Source organism: Betta splendens, chromosome 7, assembly GCF_900634795.4.
Source record: "Betta splendens chromosome 7, fBetSpl5.4, whole genome shotgun sequence".
Classification (NCBI taxonomy): Eukaryota; Metazoa; Chordata; class Actinopteri; order Anabantiformes; family Osphronemidae; genus Betta; species Betta splendens.
Genome location: NC_040887.2, coordinates 2,137,248 through 2,151,184, shown reverse-complemented (window position 1 = coordinate 2,151,184; position 13,937 = coordinate 2,137,248). Strand labels below are relative to the sequence as shown.

General features: G+C 41.9%; 2 protein-coding genes across 3 annotated transcripts; both read right to left on the bottom strand.

The window, feature by feature from the left end:
• Positions 1-352: 352 nt before the first annotated feature.
• Positions 353-4,534, bottom strand: LOC114858394 (protein SSUH2 homolog). Of its 2 annotated transcripts, XM_029155560.3 has the most exons (13): positions 3,873-4,534; positions 3,727-3,788; positions 2,860-2,949; positions 2,699-2,774; positions 2,384-2,513; positions 2,216-2,276; positions 2,023-2,144; positions 1,869-1,931; positions 1,638-1,717; positions 1,456-1,548; positions 1,272-1,377; positions 978-1,085; positions 353-889 (listed from the first exon to the last, which is right to left on the bottom strand). In XM_029155560.3, exons 1-13 carry the CDS (start codon positions 3,893-3,895, stop codon positions 749-751), a joined length of 1,155 nt encoding a protein of 384 aa, XP_029011393.1. In that variant the 5' UTR covers positions 3,896-4,534; the 3' UTR covers positions 353-748. The 2 variants fall into 2 exon arrangements, with proteins under 2 accessions (XP_029011393.1, XP_029011394.1); XM_029155561.3 differs by lacking the exons at positions 3,727-3,788; positions 3,873-4,534 and adding an exon at positions 3,157-3,647.
• A 466-nt stretch (positions 4,535-5,000) lies between these two features.
• LOC114858672 (protein SSUH2 homolog) lies at positions 5,001-13,854 on the bottom strand. The gene is made up of 23 exons (XM_029156169.3): positions 13,645-13,854; positions 13,498-13,559; positions 13,269-13,349; positions 13,004-13,079; positions 12,775-12,904; positions 12,608-12,668; positions 12,415-12,536; positions 10,858-10,920; positions 10,685-10,764; positions 10,513-10,605; positions 10,329-10,434; positions 10,025-10,142; positions 7,640-7,744; positions 7,276-7,351; positions 6,962-7,091; positions 6,795-6,855; positions 6,602-6,723; positions 6,445-6,507; positions 6,275-6,351; positions 6,096-6,188; positions 5,912-6,017; positions 5,584-5,691; positions 5,001-5,495 (listed from the first exon to the last, which is right to left on the bottom strand). Exons 1-23 carry the CDS (start codon positions 13,665-13,667, stop codon positions 5,355-5,357), a joined length of 2,097 nt encoding a protein of 698 aa, XP_029012002.1. The 5' UTR covers positions 13,668-13,854; the 3' UTR covers positions 5,001-5,354.
• Between the last annotated feature and the right edge of the window lie 83 nt (positions 13,855-13,937).

Genomic DNA, 13,937 nt, shown 5'->3' with positions numbered 1-13,937 from the left:
ATAGAAAAGCAAAAAAATTACAAAACAAAAATCTTTATCTAAGCTACTTATTATATATTAGCCTATAGTGAACCACGTACTGCATGACTTTCATTAGGTCAAACTTCAAAATGCCTTTAGATGATTGACTCATATCATTTATCATAAGACAATTGAGTCAACAAAAGTCTGGTTACATACACAAAACAACCTGGTGGCAACCTATTAGAAAATACAATGTATTTTACGACAAAAAAAATCTGATATTCAAGATAATTCCATTTATCATATGATTTACATAACGATGTATTGTCACCAAGAGCCAAATGCATATTACCTACAAATAAGCAATGAAATAAATATATTATTAGAATTACTTCATACCCAGTTTTAATATCAGGTTTTACAGTGATCAGTGCTGTTTTATAAGAAAATTAAATACAAAATAGAAAATAATAAGTGTATCACAATAGCATGTTAGAGAGAAGTTTGCTTCTCTCATGTGTTTACAAAGAGCAGATGTAAAAAAAAACATTAGTAACAATCACAGGTAAATGTTAGATATACACTGATTGTAGCAAATGCCTTTATGTCAGTTTTACAATTAATTCCAAGGAAATGTCTCACATTAACCAAGTTCTACTGATTTAAAGTAAAGCTAGACATACGTGTGTCCCACATCAGGCTTTACATTAATTTCTAGTAGTCTCTTAATGTCACCTTTCTAAAGGCTTAAAAAAGGAATAAGCTTCTCATGCAGCCACTGCTGTTACATCACAGTACAGCAACAGGTAGCAGGGTAGTCATCTGCATTAACCTCGTACTCGTTTCCATAAACATAGTAGATGTGTGAGCTCCCCTTCCATGTGTAGGTGATCCTGGTAATGGGGATCAGCTCTATCGTTTGACGCTGTAGACAAACACACCAAAGTTAGGAAAGTACAGTAAACCAATATCTGGAATCAGGGGATCTGTACAACATTTTATTGAAATATCACCTGCTGCAGAATACGTGAAGTCTGGCAGAACTTGACCTGATGATCATTCACCAGCCGCTGTGCAGCTTGCATCACCTCAGGGTTTGGGAATCCTATCACCGGGTATACCTGGTGAGAGTGGGCAGAAAAAGTATTTAACACATGTAGATTACATTGATTTATTGGGTGTGACTTTCAGCAACAGTGCTTCAGCAGAAGTCATGGTTCTTTGAGAGAAGAAACCAACCAAATGATTGTTCAATGCAACCTACTCTATATGATGTAAAGGCTGCAAAGTAAGAACCAGACATTTACCATGTACTGAGAGTCTCTGTAGAGCTCCTTTCCAGACACCTTGCTGAGTTTGGTCACCTGCAGCCCACTTGACTGTTCTACCACATAATCATCACAGTTGTTTGTCCTGAAAACATTCACATAAAGACAAACTTAGCAATTCAACCATAGCGCTGATGATCCACACATGATCTGAAAACAGCACCATTTTACTGTGAGGTTGATGTAAACCAGGAGTTGTCCTCTTCCACTGCATGTGTGACATTCCGTCGTTCCTTGTCCGTGGCAGTGGATACAGCTGAAAAAGGAGTTAATTAAAAGTCAATAACTACCACGATAAGGCAGAGACTTTGCATTTTCCCTATGGATGCTTTTAGTGAAGCTTACTTGTCCCTTCCTCTTCCATGGCAGTGGGAACATCGATCATTAAAGCGGAAACCAGACCCGTTGCACACCCAGCACACCTTCTGAGATGAGCATGAAAATAAGTCATTTCATTACATGATATAACTAAATTATTTAAATAGTAATGTAATAATAACTCTACTATTAAAGTTTTCCAAGACCTTTTTCAAGGTCTAAGTGACCTTTCCAGTAGGTTATGTGGATGCTACTTACGCTTCCAGCACCACTGCAGCTGGTGCAAGGCCTTCGTGCCATTCCCAAACACTCGTGGCATGGCTGTGGATATAATGTGTGTCATAAGGAAAAATATGAACCCAATTAAAGAATCGCCTGTCATATTTTCATCCTGCATTATTTAATACTGTACCTTGACGGATGACGTGTAGGGAACCCTGATGATCTGTGTGCTGTCCACAAAAAAACTGGGTGTTTTAGCAGGAATATCCCAAGGCCCTGGGGGTGGTTGGGTACCAGCATCCACTGGCTGGGCTGATTTGACAGCAACATGATGTTTAGTTACAGATTATACACAGCACATACATGAAGCAACACCAACGTACATCTGTATGGCTCCTGAGTCCACTCTGTGGATCTGCTCTCGGTAAAGGTTTCCAGGCGATACTAAAATAAAGTCAAAGTAGAGAAATTCAGCTAAACCACAACTTTATTATTTTGATAAAACATCTACTTTTGGATGCCGAGCAGCTGAATTCTCAAGTCTTCTTTACCCTGTATGTATTGAAGGCCTCCATGTTGGTAATCACACCATCTTTGGCTGGTCCTGAGCTGTAGCAGCACTTGCTGGAGGCAAACTGGTTAAAAGCTGACCTGGCAATTTCTTCAGTTATAGATGGGATGCTGCAGTGAATTAATCAAGGTCAATCATGTCATGAAAGTTCATCCTTTAGGCAGAAGCTGTACTTGTCATAGCACTATGCCCTATGATTGCTTTAATTCTTAGTACATCAGGGAATTTCTTTCAGCATTGTTTATTTCAACATCCCTCTTGCAAAACTATGCTGAAGCAATAGGAATGGGCTTACTTCCAGTGTGGTTGCTCTGGTCCAGGTGTAGGCTGAGGAACTGGATAAGCAGGCACTGGAGGGGGTAGAAAGCCACCTACAGCACACGGGTTGAAGCTTTGGTTATTTATCAAGTTAATCCTATGGCTTTATCTTTACTTGACTGTGCAAACAGGTTATACCTCCTCCTGCTATGGTCCCTTCATACCCAGGCATGCTGTCGAACATGCTGGCTGGAGGAGCACTGGGACCAGAGGACGCTGCAAACATCGCTACGGCAAAACAGAAGAACCAATAAGACATAAACGGCCATAAAACATGTTCACCAGCTGCTATAAACTCAGGTTTTAATTAAAAAAAGACTGTGAGATTCTACGACTGTGAAGCCCACATCGTACTTCAGAAAAATGCACTGAATTCCTGAGTTGCACACGTTTATACGGACAGCGTGTAAAACCACGGAAAACAGGAGAACTCACCGTGAGTCTCTGTTGCCATTCTGCGATTTTAGTTTTTACTAGTATTTCTTATTATTAACTAGCGGACTATATTGACTGGCTCGTTAGAAATGAAGCGTCCTCCTCGGATGACATCGACGGATTGTTCGGCAGGTTGGTGTTCAGTCGGAAGTCCCACGGGCGGTGACGTCACGCATACGTACGGGACGGTCATCTAGCCCGACGTTCCCCACCGACAACCGTAGAAACCTCACCACATCTAAGATATTTATGGAAACTAATCGTTTTTGGATACCAAGTAAAACTTTTTATTTAATAAAGCAACTTTTTTTCTACCCCATGCGACCTCACGGGATGTGCGCAGGTTTATTTCCTTGTATAGACGGCAGCTTTGATCATGTTGAAAAAGTTGGAGACTTTCCATGTTAAAGGCAGTGTTTTGTTTCCGTCCCCATCAGCTGATCTCGTCCGTTTTCTAGTCCGGTTCAATCTCGAGCGAGTCAGTTACCGTATGACCAGACTCAACGTCCATCTTACACAAAAACACTTATTATTTAGAGATCCGGGTTAATGACAGGCCGGTGCTCTTACCTGGTTGACCCTGTGCTGCTGAGGCGTAACCAGGGTTATTTAATCCGTAGGGCCGGTTCTGACTGCGAGTCAGGAGAATCAAAAGTTAGGAGAGTCCAGCAAACTTGGTTTCTCTTTCATCAGAATAAAAAAACAGCATGACTCACCTCAAAATCGGCTGCTTTTCCATTTCGAAACGACAACAATAGACCACCAACCAGGAGAAGTAAAACTGTCTAATAGTTCCTCGCGCGTGGTTTTGTTACGATCAACAATCATGTGACAAGAAACCAACAACTGACCTGTCACACTCCTCCCACAGCAACTGTCAAGCGCTTCTCGTCCTAAACAGAACCAACCTTCAGTTCTTGTGTTCTTAGTTCGTGTTTAACCGAAAACCCAACACATTTGTTTCTAGCGACGACAAATGTCCCATTTCCAAAACTTTATATATATATGTTATATATATATATAAAGGCTGCATATATTCGTATTTATTAAAACCTTAAACCAGTCAATGGTTTAAAGCTAAATGGTCCCAGGTTTACACTTTTGGTTGATTGGTTTTAGAATTCACATTTTGACGGGACTTTTATTTCAGTTTTTATGTATGCTAGCTCTTTTTTAGCTCTTCCGTATATACACATGTGGTAGCAATAGATGATTCGGGGAATCTGTTAAGTGTCTGTAGATCTGCTATATTGACTTCGTGTGACGTGCTTGTGACTTTGTTCTGCGGTATCACACCCGCCGAGTTAAAATTTCCATTTCGGCTTCACTCGTTAACCCACCAACACCAGCCTTGCAGTCGTTTGCAGTTCCCCTCTGATAATTCTGCTGCTTTTGGTCCGTTCACTATTCTGTTCCCTCTATCACCACTTCCTGTCCGTCGCCACAGATAAGCTTTCTGTTTCCGGTCCGTTACCGCCACGCTCCCTAGAAATCTATTATTGCCAACAAGTTTCCTGTTCCTACTTCCACTACACAAGTTAACGACTGGTAATGTTTTCTAGAATTAAAAAAACCGAATGATTACTAATTATTTTGCTTATAAAAAGCAAATGCCCACTACAGAACCACTCATTTAGTTTTAAGTGGCCTGTAAGTCAAACATGCCTTATGACATCGTGGTTTCCTAAAAGCTCTGCCTTTGTGAATGGGAGAATTAACACGTTACTTTTTTTAAATTGTTACAAGCGTTATTGTCTCTCATCATTAAATTACCTGCATTACAATTACTAATGCTTCAGCTTTCTATTAGTTTGAATTACACTGAACATTACAGGATATTCATATTTGGTGTATATTTTTTAATATTATTTTCTAGTCTTACGCATTACATTGTATATTACACTACTAATTTACAAAATTCCTTCAAAAGTAACTACTTTATTCAACCTTTCTCTGTCTGTAGCCACATACAATAGTATTCATAATTTAGAAAATATTCAGTGTATCACATTATTTTGTTAGTTAATCAGAAGTACACTGAAAACAGGTTATAGGTACAGTACAAGAACTTGAATAATAACATTTAACAAGGTCATACACTCTCACATCAGGCTACTTTACATTAATGTCTAGTAGTCTCTTAATTTCACCTTTCTAATGGCTCAGGAAGAAAAAAGCTTCTCATGCAGCCACTGCTGTTACATCACAGTACAGCAACAGGTAGCAGGGTAGTCATCTGCATTAACCTCGTACTCGTTTCCATAAACATAGTAGATGTGTGAGCTCCCCTTCCATGTGTAGGTGATCCTGGTAATGGGGATCAGCTCTATCGTTTGACGCTGTAGACAAACACACTAAAGTTAGGACAGTACATTAAACCAATATCTGGAATCAGGTGATCTGTACAACATTTTATTGAAATATCACCTGCTGCAGAATACGTGAAGTCTGGGAGAATTTCAACTGGTGTTCATTCACAAGCCGCTGTGCAGCTTGCATCACCTCAGGGTTTGGGAATCCTGCCACCGGATATACCTGGTGAGAGTGAGCAGAAAAACATTAATTACTTAAAACATGTAGATTACATTGATTTATTGGGTGTGACTTTCAGCAACAGTGCTTCAGCAGAAGTCGTGGTTCTTTGAGAGAAGAAACCAACCAAATCATTGTAGTTTAAATTTGAAGGACACTGACTTGTTCAATCCAACCTACTCTATATGATGTAAAGGCTGCAAAGTAAGAACCAGACATTTACCATGTACTGAGAGTCTCTGTAGAGCTCCTTTCCAGACACCTTGCTGAGTTTGGTCACCTGCAGCCCACTTGACTGTTCTACCACATAATCATCACAGTTGGTTTTCCTGAAAACATTCACATAAAGACAAAATCAGCAATTCAACCATAGCGCTGATGATCCACACATGATCTGAAAACAGCACCATTTTACGGTGAGGTTCATATAAACCAGAAATCTTCCTCTTCCACGGCATCTGTCACATTCCGTTGATCCATGCCCGCTGCAGTGGGTACAGCTGGAAAAAGGATAAGTTGTTATGTAACTACCAGGATAAAGCAGAGACTTTACATTTCCACTATAAATTCTGTCAGCGAAGCGTACCTTTGCCTTCCTCCTCCACCGTGGGAACATTGATTGTTAAACTGGGAACCAGACACATTTCCCATAGAGCACATCGTCTGAGATGACCATGAAAAGAAGGCGTTTCATTACATGATCTAACTAAATATCCCAAAGTGACCTTTCCAGACGGTTATGTGGACGTTACTTACGCTTCCAGAACCACCGCAGCTGCTGCAAGTCGTGTTTCCCATTCCCAAACACCCGCGGCATGGCTGTGGATATAATGTTTTTCGTAGGGGAAAAAAATATGAACCCATTTAAAGAATTGCCAATCGAATTTTCATCCTGCATTATTTAATACTGTACCTTGACGGATGACGTGAAGGGAACCCTGATGATCTGTGTGCTGTCCACAAAAAAACTGGGTGTTTTAGCAGGAATATCCCAAGGCCCTGGGGGTGGTTGGGTACCAGCATCCACTGGCTGGGCTGATTTGACAGCAACATGATGTTTAGTTACAGATTATACACAGCACATACATGAAGCAACACCAACGTACATCTGTATGGCTCCTTAGTCCACTCTGTGGATCTGCTCTCGGTAAAGGTTTCCAGGCGATACTAAAATAAAGTCAAAGTAGAGAAATTCAGCTAAACCACAACTTTATTATTTTGATAAAACATCTACTTTTGGATGCCGAGCAGCTGAATTCTCAAGTCTTCTTACCCTGTATGTATTGAAGGCCTCCATGTTGGTAATCACACCATCTTTGGCTGGTCCTGAGCTGTAGCAGCACTTGCTGGAGGCAAACTGGTTAAAAGCTGACCTGGCAATTTCTTCAGTTATAGATGGGATGCTGCAGTGAATTAATCAAGGTCAATCATGTCATGAAAGTTCATCCTTTAGGCAGAAGCTGTACTTGTCATAGCAACTATGTTCGGGGACTGCTTTAGTTCTTAGCACATTGGGGAATTTTTCAGCATTGTTTATTTTAACATCCCTCTTGCAAAACTCTGATGAAGCAATAGGAATGGTCTTACTTCCAGTGTGGTTGCTCTGGTCCAGGTGTAGGCTGAGGAACTGGATAAGCAGGCACTGGAGGGGGTAGAAAGCCACCTACAGCACACGGGTTGAAGCTTTGGTTATTTATCAAGTTATTCCCATTGCTTCATCTGTACTTGTCTGTGCGGTTATACTTGGGCCAGGGGACCCTGAAAACATTACTACAGCAAAAGAGAAGAACTATTCAGACATAAACAGTCATAAAACATGTTCCCCAACAGCTATAAATTCAGGTTTTAATAAAAAATGAATGTAAGATTATACGACAGTGAAGCCCACATTTCTGAGTTTCCCACGTTTATACAGACAGCGTGTAAAGCCACGGAAAAGAGAGAAACTCACCATCAGTCTTTGTTGCCATTTTCCGATTGTAGTATTCACTAGTATATTCACAAGCGGACTCTATTAATTGCCTCGTTAGAAATGAGGACGTCCTGCGCGGTTGAGATCAACAGATTGTTCAGCAGGTTTAAAGGCTGAGTCGTGTCAACTGGATTTCTTCTTCTTTTCAGTAGAAATGTTTCACCACTAATCCAGGTGTCCTTTTCAGTCTAAGGAAGTTGGCTGAAGTCCACACATTTATCCTTCATTAAGGTTTTCCCCTTCCACCTGTATCGATGGGCTCCTTATAATAACAAAGGGCTGGAGGTGAGTAGGCGTGAACCTTCAAGCTACTCCTCCTTTATTACAGCGTCGTAGGTTTGTCCTTTCTGTTGGACTTGTGAAGTCTTATCGTTGGTACGATGAATGGGAGACGCATTGTGTCTGGCCTCCTCCTCTGTTGAGGGAGGTCGTTACAGGAGGGAGGGGAAAACCTTACTCAACCTTCAGACTATTCCACCTGGATGACTGAAAATCCCCACCGACCTGTTCGGTAGGTTAGTGATGAGTCGGAAATCCCAACGGGCTGTGACGTCACGCATACGTACGGGACGATCATTTGACCAGGAGATCCCCACCACGCACAACCTTAGAATCCACACCACACCCACGATATTTATGGGAACTAATATTCCAATTTACGGAAACTAATATTGTAGTTAAGTTTTCAAATTTAATACTTGTAAGTGTTCAAATTTAATACTGTTTAATTTTTGTTACTAAAGCAACGTTTATTTATTTCGCAAGTTTGATTCCTTATATAGACGGCAGCTTTGATCATATTGGAAAATTTAGAAACTTTCCACTTTAAAAGCAGCGTCTTGTTTCTGTGCCCATCAACTGCTTTGTTGTCTGGTTCAATGCCGCCGTCAAATGAGCCGCTGTTCGCTTTTCCGTGGTCACATCAGCCGTCGTTATAATTGAAGTGCACGATTCATGCAATACTTACGGTAACTTCATTGCGAGTGAATAATGGAGATATTAGCGCTTACTGTCTGTCCTAATAAAACATACATTAAACTGGGAAATTTAAATGATGGAATTTACTACGTACGTTTGGAAATTATCACTGATGGAATGTATAAAAACACAATTAGTCTTTATTCTAAAACTTTGATTATCTTACAACAAAAGAAGAACACTGAATTAAGTGAAAAAGAACGCCATTCCTTCACAGTACTACTTAGTACTTCATGTTCAACTACCACAGCAAATACAAGCCCATATTACTGCATGTTTGGGGGTTCAAGCAATGTTGTTGGCTTGACATCCTAATGTGTAAAACATTTAAATAATGGATTACTCAAAAAGTATACAGTAAAGTTAGCTGATACCTTTTGTGGTAGTAGTCATCTTAGTCCATCCAAATTATTAGTAGTCCATCTTACACAAAAGTACTTCTTATTTACAATTCCAGGGTAATAACAGGTCCGTCTGTGCTGTGGGGATGTAACCAGGGTTATTTAATCCGGAGGACAAGGTGTCGCATCAAATGTCACCGTCTGCCAGAAATCGAGTGCTGGGAGCGCGCGCCGCCTCGTTCAGGCGTTTGGTTCGGTTTGTGTAGAACTACAGCTGCTAATTTCGGTTTCTAACTGCCATAACATATACATATTATCCGCTACACGTTTTCTAGTGGTCGTACTGACGCCACGTCTTTAGATTTTGTGTAAACATCCGCAATGATCATCGTAACTCTCTTTAACTCTATGACATGACTATAGGACTCAGATCTCCACCTCATTATTGCAGCAATAAGTTTGTTCTATGTACGTTTTCTCCACATGTTGTGTCTGCTTAAAACTGAAAGAGTGACCACCAAGTTATTTTACCAATTTCAAAATCTGTACGAGACCACTTAAACCAGTAACATGCTTTCATGATGCGAAAACGTAATTAGAACCAAAATCTTTGGTTATATTTATAGACTTAATACACATCCACTTTACGTGACCGCTGTCTGTTCCTGTCCTCAGACCAGTGGCACATCTGATAAAGATGCTCTTCCCGACCGGTGCTTGGGCAGGTACAGAGGAAACCAGGAAGCACTAGTTGTAGTTTTTAAACCCACGGCAAATCATCTGCCGAGGTGTTTTACCGGAGGAATAAATAATAATTTCTCAGCATAGAAATTATAGAGCAATGTAAGTGTCTCTTCATTCTTAAATATCACCCAAGGTCGTTTTGTTCAACTCTTATTGAAAATCTGTGACGTTTTCCTTTAATTAGACTATTTTACTGTTTAGCAATTACTTGAAGATGCTTCCTCTAAAGCTCCAACTTTTCTCGATTTAAAGTTAATTTACTTTCTCTGCATCTACGTTCAGCTGTATTGAATATTCCCACAACTTTGAGCTATTCTTTCAGCTCTTGAAGTCTGGCAGAACTTGACCTGATGATCATTCACCAGCCGCTGTGCAGCTTGCATCACCTCAGGGTTTGGGAATCCTGCCACCGGATATACCTGGTGAGAGTGGGCAGAAAAAGTATTTAACACATGTAGATTACATTGATTTATTGGGTGTGACTTTCAGCAACAGTGCTTCAGCAGAAGTCATGGTTCTCAGAGAGAAAAAAACAACCAAATGATTGTTCAATGCAACCTACTCTATATGATGTAAAGGCTGCAAAGTAAGAACCAGACATTTACCATGTACTGAGAGTCTCTGTAGAGCTCCTTTCCAGACACCTTGCTGAGTTTGGTCACCTGCAGCCCACTTGACTGTTCTACCACATAATCATCACAGTTGTTTGTCCTGAAAACATTCACATAAAAACAAACTCAGCAATTCAACCATAGCGCTGATGATCCACACATGATCTGAAAACAGCACCATTTTACTGTGAGGTTGATGTAAACCAGGAGTTGTCCTCTTCCAAGGCATGTGTGACATTTTCTTGATCCTCGTCCATTGCACTGGATACAGCTGAAAAAGGGTAAAATTATTAACCACTAAGCTTTACTGTTCATACATTTCCACTATGCATGCTGTCAGCAAAGCTTGCCTGTCCCTCCCTCTTCCATTGCAGCGAGTACATTGATTGTTGAACTGGAAACCAGACCCATTGCACATACAGCACACCTTCTGAGATGAGCATTAACAGAAGTAATTTCACCACATGTTGTAACTAAATATCCTGAAGTGACCTTTCCAGCAGGTTAAGTGGATGTTACTTACACTACCAGCACCTCTGCAGCTGCTGCAAGGCCTTTGTGCCATTCCCAAACACACGTGGCATGGCTGTGGATATAATGTCATGAGAAGAAAGAAATCAGGCATATTTCCATCCATCCTTCCATCCATCCTTCCATCCATCCATCCATCCATCCATCCATCCATCCATCCATCCATCCATCCATCCATCCATCCATCCATCCATCCATCCATCCATCCATTTTCAACCGCTTATCTGGAGCTGGGTCGCGGGGGCAGCAGTCTAAGCAAAGAACTCTTCTCTCTCTCTGGACACTTCCAGTGGGACCCCAAGGTGTTCCCAGGCCAGCCGAGAGACATAATCCGTCCTGCGTGTCCTAGGTCTTCCCCGGGGCCTCCTACCAGTGGGTCATGCCCAGAACACCTACCCAGGGAAGCGACAGGAGGCATGGGAACAGAGGCTTCTCTCGATCTGGAGGAGCAGTGAATCTACTCCAGGCTCCTCTCAAGTAACAGAGCTCCTCACCCTATCTCTAAAGGAGCACACAGCCAACCTATGGAGGAAGTTCATTTCAGCCCCTTTATCCGTGATCTTGTCCTTTCGGTCATGACCCAAAGCTCATGGCCATAGGTGAGGGTAGGAGCATAGATTGACTGGTAAATTGACTGGTGTACTGGTCCCTCGTGGCGAAGAGGGATTGGTACACCAACCAAATTCTTTTCTTACTCGTGAACAAGACCCAAAGATAATTGAACTCCTCCACTTGGGACTGGAACTCTCCTCCAACCTGGAGAGAGAGTTTTTCCGGTCAAGAACCATGGCCTCAGATTTGGAGGAACTGATTCTCATCCCAGCCATTTCACACTCAGCTACAAACGGCCCCAACACACGCTGGAGGTCCTGGCTTGGTGAAGCCAACAGGACAACATCATCTCTAAAAAGCAGAGACGCAATCCTGTGGTCCTCAAACCAGACCCACTCCGTCCCCTGACTGCGCCTAGAAATTCTATCCATAAAAATAATGAACAGAACCGGTGACAAAGGGCAGCCCTGCCAAAGTCCAACATGGTCTAACTTACTGCTGGCAATGTGAACCAAGCTCCTGCTCTGGTTGTACAGACACTGGACAGCTCTTAACAAAGAGCCTCGGACTCCATACTTTGGTTGGGCAAACTACCACAAACCCTCGAGCACCCTACTGAGGGTATAGAGCTGGTCCAGCATTCCTCGACCAGGTCCAAAACCACATTATTTCTCCTTTATCTGAGGTTCAACTATCGGCCAAATTCTCCTCTCCAGTACCCTGGCATAGAGTTTCCTGGGGAGGCTGAGAAGTGTGACCCCTCTGTAGTTGGAACGCGCTCTCCCGTCCCCCTTTTTATAGAGAGGGACAACCACCAGTCCAGAAGAACCATCCCCATTGTCCATGCGGTGTTGCAGAGGCGTGTCACCCAAGACAGCCCCACAACATCCAGAGACTTGAGGGATTTCATCCACCCCTGCTGCCCTGCCACCGAGGAGCTCAACCTGGGTCACCGAGGTATTTTTTCATTTTCATCCTGCATTATTTAATACTGTACCTTGACGGATGACGTGTAGGGAACCCTGATGATCTGTGTGCTGTCCACAAAGAAACTGGGTGTTTTAGCAGGAATATCCCAAGGCCCTGGGGGTGGTTGGGTACCAGCATCCACTGGCTGGGCTGATTTGACAGCAACATGATGTTTAGTTACAGATTATACACAGCACATACATGAAGCAACACCAACGTACATCTGTATGGCTCCTTAGTCCACTCTGTGGATCTGCTCTCGGTAAAGGTTTCCAGGCGATACTAAAATAAAGTCAAAGTAGAGAAATTCAGCTAAACCACAACTTTATTATTTTGATAAAACATCTACTTTTGGATGCCGAGCAGCTGAATTCTCAAGTCTTCTTACCCTGTATGTATTGAAGGCCTCCATGTTGGTAATCACACCATCTTTGGCTGGTCCTGAGCTGTAGCAGCACTTGCTGGAGGCAAACTGGTTAAAAGCTGACCTGGCAATTTCTTCAGTTATAGATGGGATGCTGCAGTGAATTAATCAAGGTCAATCATGTCATGAAGGTTAATCTAGGTTCACTGTCAAACTATGCTAAAGCATAGATGCACAGAGGCAAAGGTCTTACTTCCAGTGTGGTTGCTCTGGTCCAGGTGTAGGCTGAGGAACTAGATAAGCAGGCACTGGAGGGGGTAGAAAGCCACCTACAGCACACAGGTCGAAGGTTTTGCCAGTTTCATTGCATTATTTTTAATTTATCTGCAATTATCCACCAGGCTTTTTTTATAATTAAATCTTTCTACAGCATGACTGTAGAGTTGGCTAAGCTGTCGGACTGGAATGCGTTTTGTGCTGCTTAAACAGGTTTGTCATAGAGAATAAAGGACATGTACCTCCTCCTGCCACCGTCCCTTCATACCCAGGCACGCTGTCAAACATGGCTGGAGGAGCAGTGACAGCGTCTGTGTCCACTTCTGGTGGGACACACATTGTTATAACACACAAAAAACATTTACACACGCTGCTGCAAATGTGCGTTCTATTAGGAAAAAATCTAAGGGTCTACTGCAGATCAGCCTACATTCATACCGTAACATCTATGATCTACATGTAAGTTCTTACCTGGTTCCGCCTGTGGTGCTGGGACGTAACCAGGGTTGTTTAGTCCATAGGTTCGGTTTTGGCTACGAATGGTAAAAGAAATCAAAAGTAAGGACAATCAAGCAAATTGTTTCCTTTTGATCAAATTCAGAATAACAGCTGACTCACCTCAAAATCGGCTGACTTTCCATTTTAAAACTAGTAAAATAAAATGACAAAAAGCAAAATAGTTCCTGCGTGTTGTTTTGCTTACTTAAGCAGTGAATCACCAACGATGACAACAAAAACTAAACCACCTGCAGTATCACACCTCCCTTTATAGTAATTATCCGTCTGATGGCTTCTTCTCTTCTGACAATGAAAGAGGAACCAGGCTTCACATTAGTGCACTCGGCATGTGTTTAATTTCACTTCTGGTTTTGCTCGTTTGCTTATTCATTTATAGAAACAGAAATTTCACA

Excerpts from the sequence above, each read along its gene's own strand:
- LOC114858394 (XM_029155560.3), bottom strand. The coding sequence starts at position 3,895 with ATGGAAAAGCAGCCGATTTTGAG. Across the intron at positions 2,950-3,726 it reads AGCAGCACAGGGTCAACCAG|CGATGTTTGCAGCGTCCTCT; the intron begins GTAAGAGCACCG and ends GTTTTGCCGTAG. Across the intron at positions 2,277-2,383 it reads AGGCCTTCAATACATACAGG|TATCGCCTGGAAACCTTTAC; the intron begins GTAAAGAAGACT and ends ACTTTATTTTAG.
- LOC114858672 (XM_029156169.3), bottom strand. The coding sequence starts at position 13,667 with ATGGAAAGTCAGCCGATTTTGAG. Across the intron at positions 12,669-12,774 it reads AGGCCTTCAATACATACAGG|TATCGCCTGGAAACCTTTAC; the intron begins GTAAGAAGACTT and ends ACTTTATTTTAG. Across the intron at positions 7,092-7,275 it reads CCAGAGCAACCACACTGGAA|CATCCCATCTATAACTGAAG; the intron begins GTAAGACCATTC and ends AATTCACTGCAG.